The sequence below is a fragment of the Podarcis raffonei genome, chromosome 2 (assembly GCF_027172205.1).
Source record: "Podarcis raffonei isolate rPodRaf1 chromosome 2, rPodRaf1.pri, whole genome shotgun sequence".
NCBI lineage: Eukaryota > Metazoa > Chordata > Lepidosauria > Squamata > Lacertidae > Podarcis > Podarcis raffonei.
The window spans coordinates 35948754-35973578 of NC_070603.1; the positions used below are offsets into that span (position 1 = coordinate 35948754).

A 24825-nucleotide genomic window follows, 5' to 3' on the forward strand; every position below is an offset into this window, starting at 1 on the left:
CCATAACCACGGGCTGCAAAACACGGACTGTCTCGTGTTGGCCCCATTCTGCCATTTCCAACCATGCCCCTCCCAGACCTTTCCCTGCCAGATTGAGCTTATCAAGAGCAAAGCCAAGGCTGCAGGGTTACTTTGCTTGCCAGGGTCTGCACCACGCCACGAATCTCGTTGTTGAGGCAAGTGACGGTAGCCTGAAGCTGGTGGTGCAAGGTGTGCTGGATCTGCTCCGGCGCAATGACCGCTCCCGTCTTCTGCTCCAGGCGCGCCCAGTCCAGCTGGGACGGCAGCTTCAGGATCATCATGCGGAGCTGCTCGATGTTGTTCACCACAACGCAGAGCTGGCAGGGGGAGAAATAAAGCAAGAAACTGATGCATTCCAACTGCCTGTGAAGCAGAATGGCAGAATTCTGTAGCCTCAAGAGTTGGCAGGTGTTATGTACTGAATAGGATCCAAAATGCAGCAGTCTGATTGGTCCTAGAACAATAGGATTCAGAATGCAGCAGTCTGATTGGACCTAGAACAATAGGATTCAGAATGCAGCAGTCTGATTGGTCCTAGAACAATAGGATCCAAAATGCAGCAGTCTGATTGGTCCGCAGGAGCCACCCAATCCAACTCCAGGTGGAAGTGAATCCGCAACCTGATTGGCCTACAGGAGAATCCCATAATTAGCCAATCATGTGGGGCCCATTGTGTAAATAATGTATATAAAGCAGAAATTTTGGGGGAACTGGCATTCCTCACTACTATGAGCTGAATAAAGAGCATGAAATCCACACTCAACTCCAAGTATATTTCAGCGGGACTTCTCCTCCCAAAAGCCTACTTGAACAACGCCCTTTGTCAGAAACTGGCTCCATCGCTCACCCTGTTTGCCGCTTCTCCCTCTTTGTGTTTCTTTGATGACAATTCTTCTGCCCTTGTCTTGATCAGTCGGCAGTACATCAGAGCAATTTTACATATGTCCTAAGAAGTCAAAAAAGGAAGAAGCTTGAGGATGTTGTGCTATATGGAGGTAAAGACTCCCAATGCATCAGTTCACCACTTGGATTTCACTGCTTCCTACAAGGATGTGGGAAGGCGTAGGCAGAGGCGATTCCTTCATCAGATAATAAGAGCACCGTAAGAATGAAATACATCTGGTCTGGGGGGGTAATTTGGGTCATTAGGGATCAAAGGGGTGGCAAGCGGGCAAGAAATATACAGTGGTACCTCAGGCTACAGACTCTGCTAACCCAGAAATAGTACCTCGGGTTAAGAACTTTGCTTCAGGATGAGAACAGAAATCGTGCGGCAGCAGCAGGAGGCCCCATTAGCTAAAGTGGTACCTCAGGTTAAGAACAGTTTCAGGTTAAGAACAGACCTCTAGAGTGAATTAAGTTCTTAACCCGAGGTACCACTGTATTTAAGAAATAATAATAATTTACAAACAAATATTCCAATCCTCTATCCCAAATTAAGGTGGGTTCTTTTTTTCCATTGGAATAATATATTACTTCTTTTCTGAAGTACTACTACTTCTCAGAGTATAATGAAAGAGCAAGCGTAAAAACTGTGCGACCAGGTACAAGTGCAAAGCACTGGACTTTTTCTTGTTTCAGCTGCTCTTGACCTGCTTGATTGTTTTTGGGTCTCGTCTGTTTATGCCTCTTTGGGGACTATAGGTTCTCAGCTGGCATCCTTGTTTCCAACATCTCAAAAGTTTCAAGTGCCAGATTCATGTACAAAGTCGTTTACAGTGGGGTGGATCTTCCCCAACATTCGTAGGATTTGTTTCTATGCATCACACTGGATCTCAGTGTTACTAAATTGGAACATCTGGCTCTATACTACACCTCCAGGGCTAATGTGAAGATCCATCAGCTCTTGCACTTCCTGAATGTTATGACACAGTTCTCCAATCGAAAAGCTGTATCAAAATATATTTATACGTATGTACAGTATATTGAAAAACAATGCATTTTAAAATTTTGAAATATATTTTAAAAAATAATAATACATGGGTATTTAAATGCTACTTTTGTATGGATTTCTGCACAAATTCACAGATTAATGTGGAAACAAGAGTAAAAAGACTTATAAATGGATCACAGATGAAAGTGAAACACAGCCCATCCCTACTGTATATGCACCTCAACAAATTTCACCATGATCATGAAGGCCTCTTCAGGATCCGGCCAGTCCAGTTGCTGCCAGGTCTTTACCATCTGAGCATAGCAAGTTGATAAGTCTACCGTGGATGTGCTGTGCTTATTCAGCTCTCCTAGTGGTGTCAGCTGAAGAGAAACAAAAGAAGGGAAACAAATAATCAAGTGCAGATTTGTTGAGTGCTTCAGTTAATTTGGAGCCTGAATTTCTAGAACAAAAGGGGATTTTCACACCTGGCTAGCTGTTCTTCCGATCACTTAATTTAGAATGCTCCACTTACTTCAGTGATGTTGGTCCAGTGGAAGTAGCTATTAGGACTTACTTAAATGCACTGCTTTTTTTCTGTGGGGGGGACGATGCAGGGGTATGCATACCCCTAAACATTTTGTGAATCTAGGTTTGGCCTCATTGAGAGGTAGTATTTCAATATGAGTAGGAAAATGAGAGTACCTCTCTCATTTTTTTAATGAAAAAAAGCACTGCTTAAATGTGTCTTCATCCTAATAGTGATGATAATGATTTTGCACACATTGTTCCTTTTGGGATTTAATCCCGCTTTGCATCTCACCAGAACGGTCACCTATTGGCAAAAGTCACCTGTTAATGCAGGAGCCTCTCTGTGTGAATGCCATAAGGCTGAAAGCAATAAGAACTGACCCTTCCCTGGATGGGGATCCATTCATTACCTGGTCTACATGGATAGCTCTCTGAGTCCTTTCTAAGGCTATGGTGTATGCCTTCTGGAGCCACTTGGGGATGGCTTCCTTGAACCACTGGTGGTAGTTTGTCAGTTCAAGAGGACCTTCCCTGGAAAGAAAAGATACAAAACCAGAACCTACTTAACCCGGCAGATTCAGTAACTGAGACTAAGTCATGTAGCTTGTGCTAAATTTCTGCCTGAATTTGCTCCATGGATTAGTCAACCTGGTCAGGGGCAATAATAGCAAATCTGTCCCAACAGGCCCTTCCTTGTGCATTGTTACACACCACTCCCAATCTCCAAGCAGTGCAGGATTCCAGGGGTTCCAGGGTTCATGTTTCCTTTTGAAACCATACTGGACCCTGCATAGCTTTGCAAATGTACTGACAGCTTTATTGCTGCAATACTATCATGTTAATGAGGCACAGCGGAGAATGGTGTCTTTATGATCTATGGTTTATTTGCACATATATACCACCTGAGCCTATGATGGAGGGGTTTGCAGCATTAATGCCCCAAAAGGATCTTGTTTCTCCCATAGCTACAAGCCTTGGATTCAAACAGAAATCAAACACTGCTCTCAGGGTGCTGCTCCTGCTGTTTGCTTTACTTCTAGGGTACATCACTGCCACTTTCAACTCTAAACTCAGGCTTTGTCCTTCTAACTATCTCTGAGTTGAGGGAGGGGCCCCACGCATTTGTTATTTTGCTATCTCACATAGAGCCCCCTTTCCTTTGTTTCCTTTAATGGCCCATCACCCAGGCAATCACTTCAACACACAGTAAGATAAGGTAAAGGTAAAGGGACCCCTGACCATTAGGTCCAGTTGTGACCGACTCTGGGGCTGCAGCGCTCATCTTGCTTCATTGGCCAGGGAGCCGGCGTACAGCTTCCGGGTCATGTGGCCAGCATGACTAAGCCGCTTCTGGTGAACCAGAGCAGCACACGGAAACACCATTTACCTTCCCGCCGGAATGGTACCTATTTATTTACTTGCACTTTGACGTGCTTTCGAACTGCTAGGTTGGCAGGAGCTGGGACAGAGCAACGGGAGCTCACCCTGTTGTACAGATTCGAACCGCCAACCTTCTGATCGGCAAGTCCTAGGCTCTGTGGTTTAAGCAACAGTGCAACCCGCGGCCCACACAGTAAGATAGCCTGGCTTATTTTTTAAAAAACACTTGCTGGATTCAGGGGTTGGGACGACCTCACATGCAGCCTGCTCCCGCCCCAAACTCATAACACTATAAGCACACAAGAATGCACACACACACTCAGAAATGGCCACACTCTACTGAAATGGATAAGGAGCCTCCATGTGGTGGCCATAAGAACAGACCCAAGGCTGAAAGCAAAAGCTTTGACCTTCAAAGAGGTCAGCACCTGTTGCACACAAGGTCCTTCATGCGATATAGTTCCTGCAGGCTGAGATAGAGCTGGAAAAGACTCTCTGCTGTGAGCTGGGACATGCCACTGTCAATCTTTCTCAGCTGCTCCTTGACATAATGGGAAACCTAGAATGGCAACAAAAACTAGAGTGGGCCAATGAGAACCGGTGAGCGTGCAGCAGGCCCTGCAATCCAGAGGGCAAACAGCCATTCCTATTGACTCAGGGAAGACTCATTTGATAAGCTGTGCTTTGGGTAGCCTTTGAAAACTATTATTTTAAAAATTCAGCTGGCCTACAACAAAACTGGTCAGATACTGGAAAATCCCAGCCCTAAGGAGCACGGTCAGGACCAGGCTTCCTCAAACTTGGCCCTCCAGATGTTTTTGGCCTACAACTCCCATGGTCCCTAGCTAGCAGGACCAATGGTCAGGGATGATGGGAATTGTAGTCTTAAAACATCTGGAGGGCTCAGTTTGAGGAAGCTTGGTCAGGACTGTCACAATATGCATCCTGCTCAGATGCAAGCCCTGCATGGTTTGCTATTATTGTAGCTATTGCTCCTCCACCACCCATCACCTGCCTGGGAATTAAGGCCGCCACTGCCAGGTAAGTGAGGGTGGCAAGGACGGAGTCATACTGGGGCTTGTGTTTCTCTCCCCACATTTTCCAACCTCTACGATGCAGAAAATTGGGTCCATAATGGCTAGGGTTCTCAGTCTACAAAGAGAATGTATGTATGTCTTCTTTTTTAATTGATGCCATTGTTCCAAACATGCAAAAGGGTTCTTTCATAGGCTAACCAGGACACTCCACCCAAGGCCCTGAACCTTCAATAGGCACATGAAGCGAAAGGAAAACCACAGAGCATTTCCACCTAGAGAAGAACCTGAAGGATTGCACATTTGTGGCATATTAATCCTGAATGGATCTGCCACATGACCTGTCACAGGGCTTATTTGCAAAAAAAAAGGGTTTACATTAAAAAAAACACCCCACCCCATTTTGAATCAGTGTGTAATGACTGGTGTATGCATGTTCCCGGGGCACCTACAACACCAAAACACTCAAGAGAAGCTATGCCCAGAAACTCACACCAAAAACAAGCAAGGTCTCTTAGCACCTGAGCTGGACTGCATGTACTCACAGGGCTGGTTGGCACACACACTGATTCAAAGCCAAGATGAAATGGACCTGTGAACCAGTCCTGAGATGAAACATGAACATAGCTGGTTCAGGGCAAGTGAAACTCCATCGTGAATAAGACTCAGGTGAATCTCACCACCCACTGGGACTAGCAGACAAAGGCCAGAGTTCTTGCACATGACAAAAAATAAAAATAAAAATTGAGACAGTCACTGCTTCATCCTTTCCCCAGTCTCTTTCACCACTGCTGTGGCACATAAAAGAACTGAAGTCCTCTTTGCAACTGACCCACAAAGCAGCTACTCACCTGCGCTTGCATTTCGAGATACGCAATTGAGAAGAGGTCCACTCTGACAGTGCTACACAGGAGGAGGAGGAGGAGGAAGAAACAGGTGGTCAGAAATGTGCCAAGACACTATATTACTGAATCCTTTCAGGCCTGGTAATAAGGAACCTGCAGCTAGAGGCCCAGAGCCAGATCCAGCCCCTTTCAGTACCAATCAAGCTGAGCCCCCAGAACTGTCAACCAAAAGGCAAGCAGGTTACACAGAGTAATTCATAGCTGTCATGCTGGGAGTTGCCAACAGTTGCTGGAAACTTGGAAAGGGTTCTTGTGCTCGGGGGTCCTGCTTGTGTGTTTCCTCCAAGCATCTGCTCGGCTGCTGTGAAAATGGGATGCTGGACTTTATGGGGCATGGGCCTGATCCAGCAGGCTCTTCTTAAGTTCCTGTGTCCATTTTGAGGAAGGATAAGGAGAGGCCCTGTCCTTAAAAGTATCCAAAAACAGTAGCTAAAAATGTCAGAAATATCAGGAATTGCAGATGTGAGAGATTTAAACAACATCAAAAGATTTAATTTCTAGGCAGGAGAGTGGTACAAAATAAGTCAATTTGAATAACCTGATTTAAATTTGACATTAAAACTTTTCTTTCTGACTTCATGATAACAAGTCAGGTGACACATGCATACATAAGTGTGTGTGTGTGTGTGTGTGTGTGTGCGTGTGCGTACGTGTGTGTGTATTTAAGTAAAGTAATATTTAAAACAAACAATAGTTAATTTTCCTGGGAAGAACGGGCAACTATAACACTGCGGTAAGATTCTGCTATGCTTGGTCTCAACCGCTTGGACCTTCTGTTGTTGAATAAAGATTTTGGGACATATTTCTTGAGTGGAGAGACTGAACAGGGAACAGAAAAATGTCTTCAAGAGACTTACTTGGTGAAATATTTGTTATAGGTTTTGTGGCTCCGCTGGAGATCTGCATTCACCTCCAGAAGAAGAGTGACCAGGGCCTTCCCGCACTCCTCCATAGTCTGCAAAAGGAATGGAGAAGGGAACAGGCAGTGCTTTTTTTGAGGCGGTAAGGGCCAGTATGCCATATCGCCAACATCTCCCCACCCCCCATTTCACCTCTGCCACTTGCCAGCTAATGATTAAGGAAGGTGCTGGTGGCCTTATCTGAAATTGCCTGGGTTACATTTAACTACAAATGAGTCCTCATTTGGTTCTATCCAGGGTCTATCCATATGGACAAGAAATGCAATGTGTGAAGCATTGCCTACTTTCATCCATCCCAGAATCTATGAGATGCAGAATTCAACGACCCAGCAACATGCTCTCAGTGTAAGCTCTGTCCAACTAAAACACAAACACACACACACACACACACACACACTTACCTTTACCATTGGCTTCAGGTGTTGCTTCTTCATCTGAAACCACTCTGCTGTTCCAGTCTGAGAAAACAGGACAAGGAATGAGGAGTACTACAGTCACGTTCCACCACATGCTTCCAAGCCCATTAAAAGTCCACATTCAGATGTGAAGTCAGGGATTAGTCACATCTGAACAATGTATTATCTGGGGCCATGGTTGGAAGCTACATTGTGCCAGATACTCAAAGATCACACAAAACAGGGAGAAAGTTTCCGGGGTCATAGACTGATCTTTTGAGCCTTCTAGGAAATGCTACTTGCTCAACAGACTCTCTGAAGAAAAGCTGAAGCATGGATTTCTCTAGGGTGGCAGTCACAGACAACCCAAAGCCCAGCACTGGTGGTCAGTTTTGGAAAACAGGATTAGACTAACCATTTTCCAGCTCCACACTGAATATAGAAGCCCTCAATATCTCAATGCGAGCTTGGGGGGAAAGGCCCAGTGGCCATGTACCTTGAGTGCCTCTGTCACCATTTCCTGAAGGTCGGGGGTCTCTGTACAAAGTTCTCTGAAGGCTTTCATTTTACACATCTGCACCAAGAGTCTGTTTGACAATGAAAAAAAGCATTGATGAAGTTTAATGCTATTTGAATAAAGGTTTGGGATTTATTTTCCTACAGCCTAGGACCCTCATACCTACGGGACCGCCTCTCCTGGTATGTCCCACAGAGGACCTTATGGTCTTCAAATAAAAACATCTTGGAGATCCCGGGCCACAGGGAGGTTAGACTGGCCTTGACCAGAGCCAGGGCTTTTTTGGCCGTGGCCCCGATCTGGTGGAACGCTCTGTCACAAGAGACTAGGGCCCTGCGGGACTTGACATCTTTCCACGGGGCCTGCAAGACAGAGCTGTTCCAACAGGCCTTTGGCCAAGGCACAGTCTGACCCCCTCTCTTCTTCTGTAATCCTCATAGAACTCTAACCCAATGGTTGCATTAATTTGATTCTGAATTGATTTTAGAATGTATTTTAATTCATTGACTATGTGGTTTTATGTACATTGTGCTATTTTTACTTGTTGTTAGCTGCTCTGAGCCCGGCTTTGGCAGAGGAGGGCAAGATACAAATAAAAAAATTATTATTATTATTATCATCATCATCATCATCATCACACATGAGTTGAGATCTCTCTTCTAGCAGGGTTCTTAATGGCTTTCCACACCATCAACCCTAGTACCCTTCAAGACCACCTTTGGTTGGCAGTTTGACAAATGGGGTTACAGTGGTGATGGTCCCTTCTGGAAGGGCAATTCCAGAAGATGACACTGGGTAATCTGTTACACTCCATCCTTTTAGTCCTTCAGTGTTCTATTTTATCCCTCAAGGTTTTTAGCATCTATACAGATGCAAAAGGAGAAATCCTCTGTAGGCTTGGACTGACGTGTCGTCAGTATGCAGATATGATACACAGCTCTGCCTCTTTTCTCCTAAACCAAGGTGTGGGGAGGGCTGATTGTGGTCCCTTTTCATAGGGAAGCTTTGTGACAGCTCACCTGAGCAGGGATTGTAGCTTCTTTGTAGAATTAGGAGCAGAAAGTGGAAAGACAATCTGGTACTTCTGGATGAGAGAAATCCCATAAGCCAGCAAGGACTGAAAGGAGTCGGCCAGTTCTACATTCTGAGGAAAGCAACAAATATTTATTCATTTGTTTTATATATATCTCAGACCTAGTGAGAAGTACCTTTTGAGAGAAGTGACCCACCCCCCTCAGTCACCCAAAAAGGATCAAAGGTTGTGTTGAGAAAAGAAAGCATTCAGGATTGATTAATTTAAATAATGTTATTATTTACACCCCACCCATCAACTCTGTGTGGCTTCCAGAAAAATATAAAAACATATTAAAATGTCAGACATTTAAAACTCCTCAAAGCAGTTCACAAAACCTCAAAGCAGTTTACACCTCGAAGCTGGTCTCACCCCGAACCCTTCCTCCTCCTCTGTCGCTAACGAGAGCCATAAAGATCTTCCAAAATGACCCAAAAGCAGAACAAAAAGACGCGAGAAAGTAGACCTGGTAAAGGGCAACCACAGCACTGAGAGGTGCCAAGAATAGTGGTACCTCTGGTTGCGAATGGGATCCGTTCCAGAGGCCCATTCGCAACATGAGCAGAATGCAACCCGTGTCTGCTCATGCGCAGGTCACGATTCACTGCTTCTGCGTATGTGCGTGATGTCATTTTGCGCATCTGCGCATGTGCGAGCGGTGAAACCCGGAAGTAACCCTTTCCGGTACTTCCGGGTCACCGCGGGACACAACCTGAAAATGCTCAACCTGAAGCAAACGTAACATGAGGTATGACTGTAGTGGCCATTTTTGCATGCTTAAGTATTCATGTGCATAAGTGTTGCTGCATCAGTCCACATGGGGGACTCAGCAGGAACTCCTTTTAGATTAAACATGGTTCAGAGGCTGTCTCCTGCTGGACAGGCATATTCTACTCTACTAGCGCTTGTAATTCCAGGTCTCTTTCTTACCTGCTCCTGTCTTAATCGACCTTCCACCCACTGGTACTCTATGCTGGTGATCTGGTGGAGCAGGCAGCTGCTGTCAAACTCCAAGTTCTGGTAGAGCTTGCTATAAGCCAGCCAGTGCCTGTATCAAGGAGGGAGAAGTCACACAATAAGCACTGAAAGGATGAGGATAAATGTCCCACAAAATTAGTGGGAAGGAGCAATAGTCACTTCAAAAGGAATAGGAATGTCAAAAATCAACCCAACAAAGAACTGCAGATTCTGCATTTTTTATTTTTTAAAAAGCTCACATTCATTAGCCAGGATGAATTTGTGCAGGTTACGTCTCTTTGCAGAAAACGGGGGATTGCTTTTCTTAATGTCTCTCAGGGGTAGAATTTAGATTTTTGTAGAATTAGAGTTGGAAGGGATCCTGAGCGTCATCTAGTCCAACCCCCTGCAATGCAGGAACCCTGTCCATAGCTGTCCCTGAGTGGACTTGAACCATCAACCTTCTGGTTGACAGCCACAAGCACTGACCCACTGTGCCACCTCCAGGTTGAAGAAGCTGCAACTGGTTATTGGAGATTGCTAAGTGATGGGAGAGGAGAGAGCTCTTCTGTCAATAGTAAATAGCTCTGGAAAGGTCTATTCAAAGAGGGGTGGGGTCACAATGCGTGCATAGTATATGGAAATGAATCAAACTCATGAATGGGATTCTAGGATTGACAGAGGAATCAGCAGAAGGCATCTGTGACTAAAGGCACCATCAGATGACTTCCATCTCAATTTGTTTACAAAGAGATTAGAGGACATTGGCTACTTAATGAGCATTTGTTCTGGTTTGTTTGTGAGGAGGTTAGATGAGGTTGCATCAAAGCCAGTGTTATCCCACACCCTCCAGTGCATTTCCCTATCACTTGGTCCACATCAGAAAAAAATCCAATCTTTTGGGGGAAGCAGACTTGTTAAGCAAGACCTCCCAACCAACTATGACCTGAATTTGATTTAATCCCACCCGAAAATAGCAACAGTCCTAACTCCTAATGCCATTTGATTGCTGAAGTAATTTCCACATGGCAATAGCTGCTGCCTTGGGTAGAAGAGTGCAGGAGATACTCACGCCATAACCTGGTGGAAGTCTGAAATATCTTTTTGTGTAGCATGCAGATACAAGATTGTACTGGCATGTTTGCTCAACTCTCCATTCCAGGAAGTGCTGCCCACCTGCAAAGGAAAGGAAGGAGACTGTAGCAGTCCTGTTGACATCATGACTGCTTTGAGAAGCTCTAGCAACCAGTTGCTCTGTGAGACTCTTGCTTTGTGCTTCTTTCTGCTAAAGCTCAGTTTCCATTTAGCGCCACTTACCTAGATTAGATCATTGAACTAGATGGAAGGAAACAGGGAGTAACCAAGTCAAGTCCATCATTTACCTGGTGCTGAAGAAGCTCATAAGAAACCATCTGCTGAAGAAGGTGCCGGTGGACTGTGTAGCTCGGTTGTGTCTTGCTGGCTGAGGTGGCTCTCTAGTAAGGAAAACAATGTCAGGCATCCAGCTTTTAGAAAGCACTAGAAGAGGGTGTTCTCTGCATATGTACCACAGACTGGAATCAACTAACTAGGCCCCACCAGTGGAAGCCCATACAAAGACTTCTGTTAGCGAAATGAGGGCTTCCCTCTTCTTCTCCATCCTACATGTCTTCTGCCTCCCTCAATTGACTGGAGGGGGTTCAGAATAACCCCTGAAACAGCAAACGGTGGGGGAAGATTGTTCCTCCAGGCAAGCGTTATGTTTAAAGCACACGGCTTCCCCAAAATAATCCTAGGAACTGTAGTTTTCCCCTCACAGAGGGCAGTAAAAAATACATTACTAAATTCAATAAATAAGCATTTGCTGCCCTTTCATGACACCAAAAATCAGCTGCCTGAGGCAGGCACCTTACTCTGCCTAACGACAGAGCTGGCTCAGTTGCACACACACTTTCCTACAATTACTGATCTCTACATGTTCAATCATAACACTGACCCATATTAGAACACCTGACAAAGTGTCTCTTATATCTCATTTACCTTCCTCCGAGACGTATAACCAAGGCAGGGTAGAAATATATGAGACAAAGCCCATACTAGTAAAAGACCAATTTCCCAATAGAGCTATAATAAGCCATAGCAGCAAAACAACACTGTTTCAGAACATCTGAATGTCATTTGAAAGGGTAAAGTCTTTACCACCTTTGGGAAGGTAACCAAAGACTGGATCAGGCAAACCTCCAGCAGGAGGTGACAACACAGGAGAAAAAGCCTTGCACTTTGATGCCATGCCAGCCTAACCGTTGAAGACTGCAGCCCATAGTTCAGAGCCCCCTCCCCAGCTGCCTTCATATCGCCCTCTAAATGTTAAGGGGCCACTCCCTTACCCTCTTATGCATAAAAAGGAACTGCAGGTGGCAATGTCCTCGGTTGGGGTAGGTTTCTGTGCGAGGTTCCAGCCTGCACCAGCGGTCGTCTCTGCTGTGCAGGTCCTGTCCAAACAAAGAGAGAAAACAGTGGGCAGATGATGAAAAGAGAGGTTAGGATAGTTCAGGCAGGTGAATTAGAGGCATCTCCACTGAATTGTGTTAGGCTGCCATCCAAACCCTGGTAAACGGCTGCTGCACCAGCCTGAAATTGGCTCAGGGATTGGGCCAAGATTGGGCACAATGCCCTCATGGGAGAGAAATAGGGTCAGCTCAGGATCCAGCAGATCTCAGACTGGCTCAACTATCCGCCATTTCAGGGCTTGCTGCAGGATGTTGTGGCAGGGATCCTGCCAGTGGCACTTCTACCCACACGTTGGGTGGGTGAAACAGGGAGCTGTCACTCTGTGGGCAGAAGCCAACACATACGCCCCATGCCCAAAACAGAGGGGGTTTGGATTATAGCCTTTGATACATTGTGAAAAATTAAATAAATGTATTTTTTGAAAAACACAACAAAGCAATTCCGATTGCAGAACACGCATTTTCAACATGACCGCAGCGTGTAATCAATTTGTTGCTATGGTTACAGTTTGGTAAATTACAGATTTGAACCTGCTCCCTCCAATCAGTGAGGTTGGAGTGACAACAAAAACCAACTCTGGAATCTGGATCTCTTTTAGTGGCACATACCATGCCAGCTGCCACACAGGTCCCATCTTCCCTGGACCACATTGGATTTAAAAAATAATAATGAACCACGACGGCTTTCTTTATCTAAAGCAGGGATAATTAAACTTCTTTGATTGACAGCCACACTTATCCTTAACCAACCCTCTGGGAGCCACATGCCAAACAATCTCACATGCGCATTTGCAGGAGACACATAGAGAATCCCACCTCCCTAACTCAAAGTTTTGGTTAACCACTTTATGACATGTGAATTATCTGTGAGGATTAACCATGGCTCAAGGAAGACCAGGATGCCAACAGGTAAAGCATTGCCATGAAAATTCGGTCTTCCCTTCCTCACCTGCAGGCGAAGTACCACATTCCCCAGAAAGTCATCCTGCCCTTTGTCCTTGCGAGCTTCCTTAAAAATCCTGGAGAGGAAAAAGCAAACCAGAGAGGGTGAAATGGCAAGGGGAGACTTCTCTTGTACAGAAGAGCACAGAATATTGTTCCATTTTGTTCTTCAAATGCCTTTTCTTGCTTGTCCAATAGCCTCTCTGGATGACCCTACATTAACGTGAAAAGGCCCATGGTTAGTACAAACCTCTTCAGGCCATGGAGGTCTGTCAACTCTCCCAGTTTGTGACGCACAGTTTCGACATCATCATCCGAGTCCCTACAAGAAACAGATTTAAAGATGTACAAGCGAAACAGAGAAAGAGATGGAAACAAAATGAGAAGAGTGTCAGCCAAAAGACAATTTAGTATTCTGGACAGATGGACTGACATTAGCAGAGTGGTATATTTCTGTAAGGGTGCAATGTTAGACCTGACCAACTCCACAGAGATCTTTGCAGGCATACAATTCAAATGTCACAAAGGGTACAAGTGCTGTGAGGAATAACACCCAACCCTACTTACCACATGTCTAGATGTAACCAGGCGTTCTCTATATCTTTAAACTCCCTGGAAGGTAAAATTGGAACATTTTATTAATGCAAAGAATATGCAGTTGAAAATTCACTCCAATTTTATCTCACCTTTCCTCCAAGAAACTGAAAAGTGGCCCATGTATAAAATAAATAATGTTGCAATTAAAGCGAACTATGATTACAGCTAACAATATACCAAAGAATAAGCAGCTGCACAGGCAAAAGAGCGTCTATCAGCCAGTAATGCAAATGAAGGACTTGGGTTTCCTTCTGGAGAATGTGGTGTTGTCACTCTTCCCAAGGATGCCAGATAATTAAATAGATGGCATGTAAAAGAACCATTTAAGTCCAGTGTTTCTCTAACCTGGGTTTCTAGCTGTTTTGGGACTATAGTTCCAATCAGTTCCTGATCACTGGTCCTGCTAGCTAGGGATGATGGGAGTTGTGGTCCAAAAACAGCTGGAGACCTAAGTTTGGGAAACATCGATTTAATCAAAGCGAACTTTCAACCAGGGTTCTGTCTTCTGATACAATTAAGCAACACAGTGCGATATGTAACATTATTTATATTTTGATATATGTGCTCTTAGAGAGTTCAATACAGCACTGCTTTCATATTTTCGGTCTTGTTGCTGTTTATGCATTGCTAATTTTTCACCATAAGCTAAAGAGGCACCTCTTTCCTCAGAACTTTGGAAAGTGCTGATGTTGGGAACCACCCTGATAATTTTAATCACCTACTTTTCTACCCCGCTGATGTTTTGTTTTATTCTTTTGACATTTTATAGCGTTCACTGTTTATTTTACTATTTTTACATGATGCCTTTCTGCCTTGTGAACATATGGTGAAGGGCACACTATGCATAAGGATTTATTTATATATTAGGCTTGTTAGCCACTTGCTACTCGAAAGCCTCCATGCAAACCTACATAACACATCTGAAAACATGAATATAAATACATTACACCATGAAAGCAAAACAACCCCCGTAACAGCCATATGTAAACAAGCCTACCTCATTATGACAACCAGCTGATTATAGGCATTATTTTTAGAATTGTCCTGGATTTGCAGACAGCTATATATATTCATCTATCTGATTCACCCTCAACCCAAACAGCAGCAGATCTTCTCATAGGGCAACAAACCACTTTCTCTGGGTTTGCCACCCTGCTGAATATTAGTCTGGATCTCATGGCAGTGGTCTGAAACCATGCTGCAAAACGTCAAATTACTAGAGAATCACTTCTCCAATAAGGATAACCTGCATACTACTCCTTTCGCCAGCTGCCAACCCCCTTTGCTACTTTCATGGGCGATGCTTACATACACAGGAGAGTCAGATTTGGAGATCTGGTTCTTGCCTGTGGTTCCTGCAAGGACTGGGAAGAGGAAGCACCCCAAATTGTCAGAAGCAAAACACACACTCTTAAGGAAGCAAGACGTACAGGATAAAGGTTTCATTCCACACAGGATTTAGAGTCTGGCTGATGATTTGGGTGCGGTGAGTCTGGTCTTCAGGGAGCAGATTCTTTACCACAGCCTTTGATCGCTTTTTATTCTCTTGACGGGAGCCACCACTGGTGGAAGAGTCCCGAGTTTTCTCTTCTATCCCTAGGAGGCAGTATGGGTCGCTGAATCCTGCAAGCACAGAAGTAGCTATTGAAACGTACAGGGATTGCTTTATATGTTAAGGCCCCATCACCACCAGCAGGATGGGAGTTGGAAAATGTCCTCATGTTCCCAGTGTTTTACAGGGAGAAGCCCATCCTGAGCTGAAGGAGGAACCATATTTTTAGGTTCAAAAGTCCCTTTGAGTTGTCCACTCACCACTGACATCTTTACCCAGAATGCCCCTGGCTTGCTTCACAGTTGCTTTAAGACAAAAAATTGGTTTCTGAAGAAGAAATAGAAAGAATACATTTAACTTGTGAGTCATTCAATCCTTCAGAAAGAGCACAGAACAGATCCACAGAGCAGATCCTGGGAGTTTGCGAACAGACCTCACAAACAGGAACAAGGATTGCTGGAGGAGACTGAGGGGTGTGTGTGTGTGGCTGATGGCTCTGTGGGAACACAGGATCTGAGGGGGAGGAGTTACAACTGAGAGGAAGCCAGGCTGAATTAGGAGTTAGCAACCAGCAGCAGCCAAACTTTGCTCATTGCAGATCCTGGGAGCTTGCGACCAGACCTCACAAACAGGGGCATTTGCAAGGGCATTTAGCGGGGGAGTTTAAGGGGAAGGCCCAGAGTTCTGTCTCTTGGTGTGCATAGGACCAGAGACATGGGGGAGCAAGGGAGCTGCTGCGGTGACCTGTAACACCTGTGCCATGTTTGTCATTCTGCCAGAGAACAAGCAAGTGCAAGCAGTTAGGAAAAACACTCATGATGTGTGTGAAGCAGAGCTGGTGAGGGGCATGGCTAGGGAGAAGGTGTGGTCTGGAGAGAGTTATGAGGCCCAGATAAAGAGAAGGTCTGAGTTCCCCTCCCCTTAAGACTTTACCTCTAGCTCTTTGACCCTCTGTAGTAGAATATCATGCTCTTCTGGATCCATATTGAAGGCCTGGTTGAGATATTGGAAAAGAAACAATTAGAGACCTACTTGTTTTTATAATACTGCATGAAGTGGGGCAAGTTCCATCACCTCGAGCTCAGTGAAGGGAAACAGCATCGAGCAGGCATGCTAAGAGTAGTCCCTTATAGCCTTGACACGGATTATTTTAGATTACACATATAATGTAAATAGAGCTGAGGAACTGATAGCTCTCCAGACTACAATTCCCATCACCCCTGACAACTGGCGATGCTGGCAGGAGCTGATAGGAACTAGAGTCCCAACAATAACTGGAGGGCCACAGGTTCCCCATGCTTGGCTTAAAAGAAGAACAATTTGTTACAGTTCTTAGGGCTTCAGTTTTCATTGTCTCTTAATGTCTCAGGATAGCTGCTTGCACATTCTCCGTACGTACATCTTTCCTGATCATTGGATCAGCAGCCTATTTGGGTCAGCTTTAGAGGCTGTCTTTCAAACAGCATCAATTCTGTGCCCAAACAGACACCCATCCCAGTAGAGACCAATTGCTTGCTTGAATATCACCTTTATTGCAAAACATAAGGGGGACAATAACTCTCTGTGGGAGTGGGAAGTAGCAAGGAATTGTGAAAGCCACCTTGAAAAGGGGTGGGTATCCACAATGTCAAATTATGAAATTAAAAGGAAGAAAGGAGAAAGGAACCCTGATGGTGGAAGAGGCAATAATACCCAGATATAGAAAAGGGATGCTGAGGAAAGGTTAGTACATCTTTCAAGTGTCACCAACTTTAAATAAATATTAATGCGGGCTGGGACAGGACACAGAATATGGTGCAGACAGAACATTTTTCCGCTGTTTATTTTCTAAGGCAAGTTGTACCAAAATTATCTACTGCAGAACATCCTAAGCCTAGCCACTAGCTTTCTGAAAAAGGCAATTTCAGGTGGCCTCTCAAACATCAGGCCTTCTTAAGGAGTGAAGCCTAGCAAGTAAAGTTTTGTCTGTTGGCTTCTACTGTCACCATTACTTGCCTGCAGTTCTTCTCTGACAAATGGACTCCATATAGCAGAGAATAAGCACTTTCCTCAAGATGTCATTTGGGATGTCTTGTGGGTGTGATGGTGGTAGGGATATTAACAAAACTGAGACAGTCATTTCTTGCAGTGGGAGGAAAATAAATGGGCAAGGCAAGAACACAACCCCAAACAGAGATGGATGCCAGACTTTAGGCTGGATATTAATGAGACAAGATGGACTTGGCTTTCATCTGACCTTCTGCACATATGTGTACAGCTCATCTGGATCAGCAACATGGCTAAGTTCTGGTTTGCCCAAGCGATGGAGAATGGTGTAGAGGACCTCTTCATATAGCAGGGTGCGCTGCAACAGCACATTAGAAACAGATCAAAACAAAGCCAAAGTCTTCTGGGTTACTGTCCCTGCATTCTTACTTTATTGTGGATTGGTTAACCAAAGGGAACCTTGAACAGAATAAGGTTGTTGTTCATAAGGGAAGGGTTTTTCATACTAATAATCCATTTTAACATATCTCAGGGCTGGATTTCATGATGTAGAACCAGAGAAGTGGAAGTAGCCAGAAGGCCATCTGATTCAAACCAATTATCACATGGCAGAACCCCCTTCCAACCTGCCATGACCAACTCCCTTCCTTTTGGAGTAACACAGCACTTTGACTTCAGCTCTAGAGGCACGCCTATTGTGTCTCAAGGCAGACTGATGCCAACAGGACCTTGGAGGAGGGAGATTCCAATGGTGCCCCAGCACCTATCGAGATCATCACCCAGAAAGCTGCCCCAGTCAGAAAGAACCTAATACACCATGACTGGCCCTACTCTCCAATGCTAGATCCTCAAAATCCCCCAGGAGCAGAAACAGCAGCAGATCTGAGTAGAGAACCAGCCCAGAAAGTGCAAAGTGCAGCATATATCTGACAACACAATGCCTCCCTTCTCTTGGTGCTACTAAGGAGAATGAAGCCAGAAACAATATGTGCTCTGGATCAGCGCCCTGCTGCTGCTGCTCCTGTTTGGGGTTGGAGAAGTAGAATCAGCAATAAAGCTGCCCAGCTGGTGCCCAGCAGTTGCTGTGACTCATCTTCTGTCTGTTGTCTGTGATGGGAGCTGTCCAGCTAGAGAGTCTCTATAGATGGACAGCTCCCCTGCTGCTTTGGATGACTTGCTTCCTGAGCTCTGGGCTTGCCAAGAAGATGGGAAGATGGAGCAAAGCAGCAACGATGATCAGGAGTTACAGTCACACTAACCAACCTAACACAGTGAAGTTGACAGTCTGCCACAACAAACCAGGAGCTCTGCACAGGAAACAGCTCCAGGCTGTATGGCATGGTGTGGGTGTGTTTCACACAGGGTGGATAAAAAAATCAATAATATTTTTTTAATGGATTTTTTATTTGAATTGGATTTTTAAAATAAAATGCTTTTGGAGGGAAAATCTTTCTAAAGATAGCTTTCTATTTAAGTTACATTATAGTCCAAAGGCTATTCATCAGGATATAAGGATTTGTTTTAAGTTTTTCAGTCTAAGTTTTTTTTTAAAAAAATGTTTAACCACAGCAGTTAACGAACATGGATACATATGCTATAATGTTATTGTTTTAGTTAAATAAATTGTTAAATGATTATTTTTCTCCTTCCATTAAAGTACAGTAGAAAAGTTGTCCAAATATAAATAGTTAATTTATTAAGCCTCATAATAATTTCATAACTATCTGTTAATGTATTTGTAATAGTATAACCAAATCAGTTATTTTTTCTATAACTGTAAAAACTGTAAATAAAAACTAAATTTATTATTCCAAAAATGAAACCTTCATCTGGTTGTAAACATTAAGATTATACCAGCAAGAATTAGTCTTTCTGTAAAAAAATGATTTAAATCAAGTCTTAATGACTAGCGATTTAAATCAAGTCTTACTGACTTGATTTAAATCAAATCCACCCTGGTTTCACGCTGAAATACACCTCTTCATCTCTGCTTCTGACACCTGAGAGATACATTTTTAGGACCCACCCATCTTTTTCTATTTTATTTTTTTTGTAAGTTTTAAAACTGTTTTAAACTGTATGTTAAATTGTTGTAACCAGCTTGAGGGCCTTACAGTGATGGGTGGGTAATTAACAACAACAACAACAACAACAACAACTTCACAACAGCTAGATACCTAGATAACAAATCTGTCCCTTTTTCTAAAAACAGTACATAATATTCGAGCTCACTCACTGAATCTGGCTGTATAACCCAGACACACACACAAAAAAGGGAAAGTACTATTTCACAGAATGCATCATTACCTTATGGAATTCATTGCCTGAGGGTGTGAAGGCAGTCAATGAACTAAATGGCCTTAAAAGGGATTAGACAAATTCATGGAGGAATATGTGTTAATGGCTATAAGCTGTGATGGCTAAATGAAGCTTCTAGGTTCAGAGCACAGGCAAAACAGTCTCTGAATAGCAGGTGTCAGGACACCTACAAACCCTTCTTTGTATGTTTTCCAGAGGCATCTACATATGGACCACACTTTTAAAGCACATTCCTCCGGCCAAAGGATCTTGGAAACTAGTTTCCACTTCACAGAGCTACAATTCCCAGCAACTTAAACAAACTACAGTTGCCAGGATTCTTTGGGGGAAGTAGTGCACTTTAAATGCATGGTGTGTGCACAGCCTCCTGGGTGCCCGTTGTTGGAAATAAAGCTGCTGAACAAGTGGTCCTTTGGCATGATCCACCAAGGCTCTCTGATTGTATACTATTAGGAATGAATAGATTCTTACCTCTCTCTTAGAGAATTTATGCGACAGGTCCATCTGGGGAAAACAAAAGAAAAAGACTTTCATTGACAAGCTGTAATCAGTGGTGCTGTCAAAGTAAAACTTTGGGGCAGGAATGCAGGGTCTTACTCAGCAGAATGGATCAGGAGGGGTCCCAAAATGGGGCAAATGCATTACCACAAATGCTTACCACATTGTAACTTTAAAACTAACACAAAAAACATCATCAAAATCAGAGATATATATACATAAGCAAAAGCAAGTTTTTTTAAAAAAAATCATTATGCCATATTTAAAAGTCGTCTACCTTCCCAAATAAATCTTATTTTCAATAAAGACAGAGGGGGAAGAAAAGCAGAATGCAATTACAGTGGTACCTCGGGTTACATACGGTTCAGGTTACATACGCTTCAGGTTACAGACTCCGCTAACCCAGAAATATTACCTCGGGTTAAGAACTTTGCTTCAGGATGAGAACAGAAATTGTGCTCTGGCGGCATAGCGGCAGCGGGAGACCCCATTAGCTAAAGTGGTGCTTCAGGTTAAGAACAGTCTTAGGTTAAGAACGGACCTCCGGAACGAATTAAGTACTTAACCCGAGGTACCACTGTACTCTCCTTTTTAACACTCAAACAATGCTAAATAAATACAAAACATTCTATAGAGATGTGGGTGCCTTAAAGTACAAGTGGAGATCCTTTCCCCAACACCAAGTACACAGAGCATTTCCCAAAATATGGAGCAAGCCTGCAGGGCATCTAGGTTCTCAGGTAGACATACATCTCAGGAACTTTTAGAATAAAACAACAGCCAGTAACAATTCCGCTATTTGTCTCGTGAATTAAGGGCAGCATGCAATGAAGTAATTCCATTCGAACACAGACTTCTGGATGCACAATGGAACTTTCCTTCCCTCTCCTTATGCCCCCCTTTAAGCTGTTCTGGGGTTTCCCCCAACCCTCTGGAGCAGCTATGGGGAAGGTCCAAGGGCTATGCAGGGAGAAGTCTTTGCACTCATGGAACAACTTCATTGGATACTACCCTAAATGCTTACATTTTCTTACAAAAAACAGCTCTACTCCTCTGTTTTTCACATGGTAAACAACAACCAAAACTACAACAACACAATGGGTTATAGGCATTAATGTTTATTGCAAGCAATCTTACGGGGATTGGGCACAACAGAAGGAAACCTGGAGCAACCTTAACTACTGACAAATTACTATGGTAAAAAGTAGCTTGAAAATGAAATGATTTCCTTTTATAGGTCTGCTGTGTACTTTACACAAGAGACAGAAACTGAAGATGAGGCTTTTCTGACTGTCTGCCCAGCAAATGTACTGCACAAGAAAACTGCTGGGAGGTTGTCCTCAGCCTGAGGAATCACCAGCTGGAGAAAGTGAGCAATAAATGCTGGCATTATATATGTGAATTCTTAAGAGCCCAGACAAGTTAATGAGGAGTATTAAAAAGATGCACTAGTAAGTCTGTGAACCTGGTTTGAAAAGCAAGAGTACGCAATGCTCCCAAAGTGTATTCCAGGAAGAAAATGATTTGGCTGCCTTGACAATTCATCATTATTAACTACAGCTAACAGCTATCCACCCTCCCAATTTGCAGATAACACTGCAAGTGCTGTATGTATAGAATAATGGTCCTGTGCAAGGAAAGTGGAAGGAAACCAATTCCACACGCACCCATTGCTCCCACAATACAGTGGTACCTCTGGTTACGAACTTTAATCATTCTGGAGGTTAACTTGAAACCATTCTTAACCTGAGGTACCACTTTAGCTAATGGGGCCTCCCGCTGCCACCAGCGCGCAATTTCTGTTCTCATCCTGAGGTAAAGTTCTTAACCCAAGGTACTACTTCGGAGTTAGCGGAGTCTGTAACCCGAAGTGTTTGTAACCCAAGGCACCACTGTAGTCTGTAGCTAACATAAGCATGCTAGCTTCACTAGAGTTGTCCTGGTAGTCAGGAGAAAAATGTTTCAGAGGGAAGGGTGAAGATCAGGTAAAACTGTGGGTAGGGGACAATGTGGTGCATACCCATCCACCCCCCATTTGCAGCTTCTGGTTGGTTGCAATCAATACCCCCTCAACACAAAATCAGGCCATCATGAGCACTGCCCTGGAAGGCAACAAGGACATGTGCCAATGTTTCTTCCTAATTCTGTCCTGTATGTTCCACCCACCATGAGTGATCATGACCTTCCATTTGTTTTTTAGAACTTTATTACAACTTTAAACCTAACACAGCACACACACACAAAATCATTATCAAAGTCAGCAACATATAGATAAGCAAAACCAAAAATTTTTTCTTAAAATATATATATATCATTCTGCTTTATTAGGAAGATCTAATACCTTTCCTAATTAATCTTTTTTCAATAAAGCCAAAGAATAAGAAAAGAGAGAGTCAACAGCAATGGCTTTCAAACAATGCTACATATTACGAAACATTCTAGAGCAGGAGTCAGCAAACCTTTTCAGCAGGGGGCCGGTCCATTGTCCCTCAGACCTTGTGGTGGGCCGGAATATATTTTGGGGATAAAAAATGAACAAATTCCTATGCCCCACAAATAACCCAGAGATGCATCTTTAATAAAAGCACACATTCTACTCAAGTAAAAACATGCTGATTTCCAGACCGTCCGCAGGCTGGATTTAGAAGGCGATTGGGCCGGATCTGGCCCCGGGCCTTAGTTTGCCTACCCAAGTTCTAGAGATGTTGATGCCTTGACTTCCGCTTCTGGTCTTAGAGGCAGAGAGGTATGTGTGTTATTTTTAGCAGCTTTGCTGCGTGCTCTCTACATTTTCCAGGTTTGAGTGCTCATTTGGTTTTTTAAAATATGGATTTAGTTTTTTTAAGATCCCCGCCAGACATTTTCCACATTGTAAAAACAAACACCACTATAAAAAGGGTTGTGAGTTGCTGCTTGCTGACTCGCAAGTTGTGCTTTCTTTCTTTTAGAAATAAGAGAACCACACCAGGCCATAACCACAGCCGTAACTGGTTAGTGCAGGGGGGTGAGGAAGTGGAAAGGAGTTTTACAGCACAGCAAGAACAAGACTTGCTCCAATGAGTCTTTGTTTTCTGATTAGGAATTTAAAAGGCAGGTTTGCATCAATAGTATTCTCCTCCCAATTCCTAACTTGCAAGGCATTAGAAATGACCACAGGAGGGAAAGGATACTGGATCAGATCAACAAGTTATAAATTGCTTGATGAACAGAGACTAGCTACTTGTTAAGCCCTGGGTAGCTACTGCAAGAAAACGTGGCATGATTGTCTATGGACAGTGGAGATATTATTTGTCAGGACCATTCCTTCATCAACTAACCCACTCGGAGGAACTCCACCACCAGGAAGTATTTAACGCTAGCTGATTTTGCACATGCAAAATTAACAAGTTACACCAAATGTTATGCAAGGACTTGACAAATATCAGGAAGCAAAAAGCCCTTAGATGTTCCTTCACGATCTGGCTCATGTGGTCTGCACACTATTCTTTTTCAAGACTGCAACTGCCTGGGCATCTCATCCCCTGCCCTGCAAAAGGTAGGTCAAAGCTAGACCTCAAGGTAAGAACCAGTAGCTTAGAGTACTGGGCCTGATGTAACAAATCCAGGTCCAAAATCCTCATTAACTAGCTCATGGCCTCTCAGCCTAACCTACCCTGACAGGTGGTTGTGAATCTAAAAAGCTCTTTGGAAGAAATATATTAAGAAATTTAAGAATGGGATCTAAAGCACCCCCAAAGGTTTCAGTATCTCAGCAGGTTGAAGCAGAACATGAAAGGTAGGAGATTGAAAAGCAAGAGCTGTAACTAGCCGCTAAAGAACATTCAAAAGTGAAAGAAAAGACTACATACTTTTTTGTTGTCTTTCCCAGGAGTTTCCCCCACCGGGGTCTCTCTGTCAGCCTCCATACTTGGCTGGTCTAGGGAAGGCCTGAGCAATAGGGAAGGCCTGAGCAAGTGGAGGAAGATGCCAGAGTGTATATACTCTTCAGAGGCTGAACCCTGAACTCAGAAGTCTGTCCCTGCCAGCACAGTGTTCCCATCAGCTCTCACATGCTTAAGAGGAAACCACACTCTTTTATCACACTCTGACCATTGTGACAGCAAACGGAAATGTACCCGGCCCTCTTTCACAGTTACTGAGTTGTCATTTCTCTAGAGCATGTGGAGACCCCTGTCACACTGGTGGCTGGTTCAAAACAAATTTATCGCCCTCTCTTTGATTATGCATTCAGCTGCCTTGAGAGTTACACCAACAAGGGTGCAACATAAATCCTCTGCACAAATAAAACAAATTCATATTCATGTTGGAAATTAGTGCTGCATATCCCCATGTGCTAAGGACAGGCTTAGACCTCTGAGGAAGCACTCTCAGATCCCAAACAGAGCACATACCCTTTAGTCCTCCTGGCAAGGACAGACTGAACCATTCATCAGCAGCTTTCTCCCATCCTTTCACCTGCCTCAGTGCTATGAGAAGCTACCTTCCCCTCTTTATTTTACCCCCACACCTGTGATGTATGCAAAGGTCCTGCACTCCTACAGGGCTAAGAAAACTCCCTAGGTAAGCAAGCTTAGTAAATAGTGCTTGCTATCATGTTCAGGTTTAACTGCAAAGCATTTCCCTTCACTAGTTCACCATGTGGCTCCCACACCTTCACCATGTGGGTCACAGAGATCTGTCTCTTTTGTGCTTTTGCACACATATGTCAACACACTAGCAAATTAAGTGCATCCCCATGATTCCCATCCACACGAGTGAGTGGTACTTGATGGGATGTATTTGCACTGTGTCTTGTGCACACGGCCAAGTTTTCTGAGATACAAGTTTCCTATATACC

At 43.9% G+C, this 24825-nt stretch overlaps 1 protein-coding gene across 5 annotated transcripts in view; it reads right to left on the reverse strand.

The window, feature by feature from the left end:
• Positions 1-24825, reverse strand: part of UNC13D (unc-13 homolog D) — a 63866-nt gene that overhangs the window by 18650 nt on the left and 20391 nt on the right. For all 5 annotated transcript variants that reach the window (XR_008328818.1, XM_053375936.1, XM_053375935.1 and 2 more), the window contains exons 3-24: positions 19962-19994; positions 17422-17529; positions 16119-16178; positions 15446-15512; positions 15064-15256; positions 13604-13648; positions 13287-13358; positions 13044-13113; positions 11972-12076; positions 10988-11080; positions 10678-10781; positions 9579-9696; positions 8596-8720; positions 7556-7646; positions 7066-7122; positions 6602-6699; positions 5691-5742; positions 4234-4364; positions 2836-2956; positions 2134-2277; positions 869-967; positions 132-338 (exon numbers count right to left, since the gene is read on the reverse strand). Coding sequence is in view for 4 of the 5 variants with exons in the window: in XM_053375936.1 (XP_053231911.1) it covers positions 132-338; positions 869-967; positions 2134-2277; positions 2836-2956; positions 4234-4364; positions 5691-5742; positions 6602-6699; positions 7066-7122; positions 7556-7646; positions 8596-8720; positions 9579-9696; positions 10678-10781; positions 10988-11080; positions 11972-12076; positions 13044-13113; positions 13287-13358; positions 13604-13648; positions 15064-15256; positions 15446-15512; positions 16119-16178; positions 17422-17529; positions 19962-19994 (2193 nt within the window). In the remaining variant the exon portion in view is untranslated. The remainder of the gene's footprint in view (positions 1-131; positions 339-868; positions 968-2133; positions 2278-2835; positions 2957-4233; positions 4365-5690; positions 5743-6601; positions 6700-7065; positions 7123-7555; positions 7647-8595; positions 8721-9578; positions 9697-10677; positions 10782-10987; positions 11081-11971; positions 12077-13043; positions 13114-13286; positions 13359-13603; positions 13649-15063; positions 15257-15445; positions 15513-16118; positions 16179-17421; positions 17530-19961; positions 19995-24825) is intronic.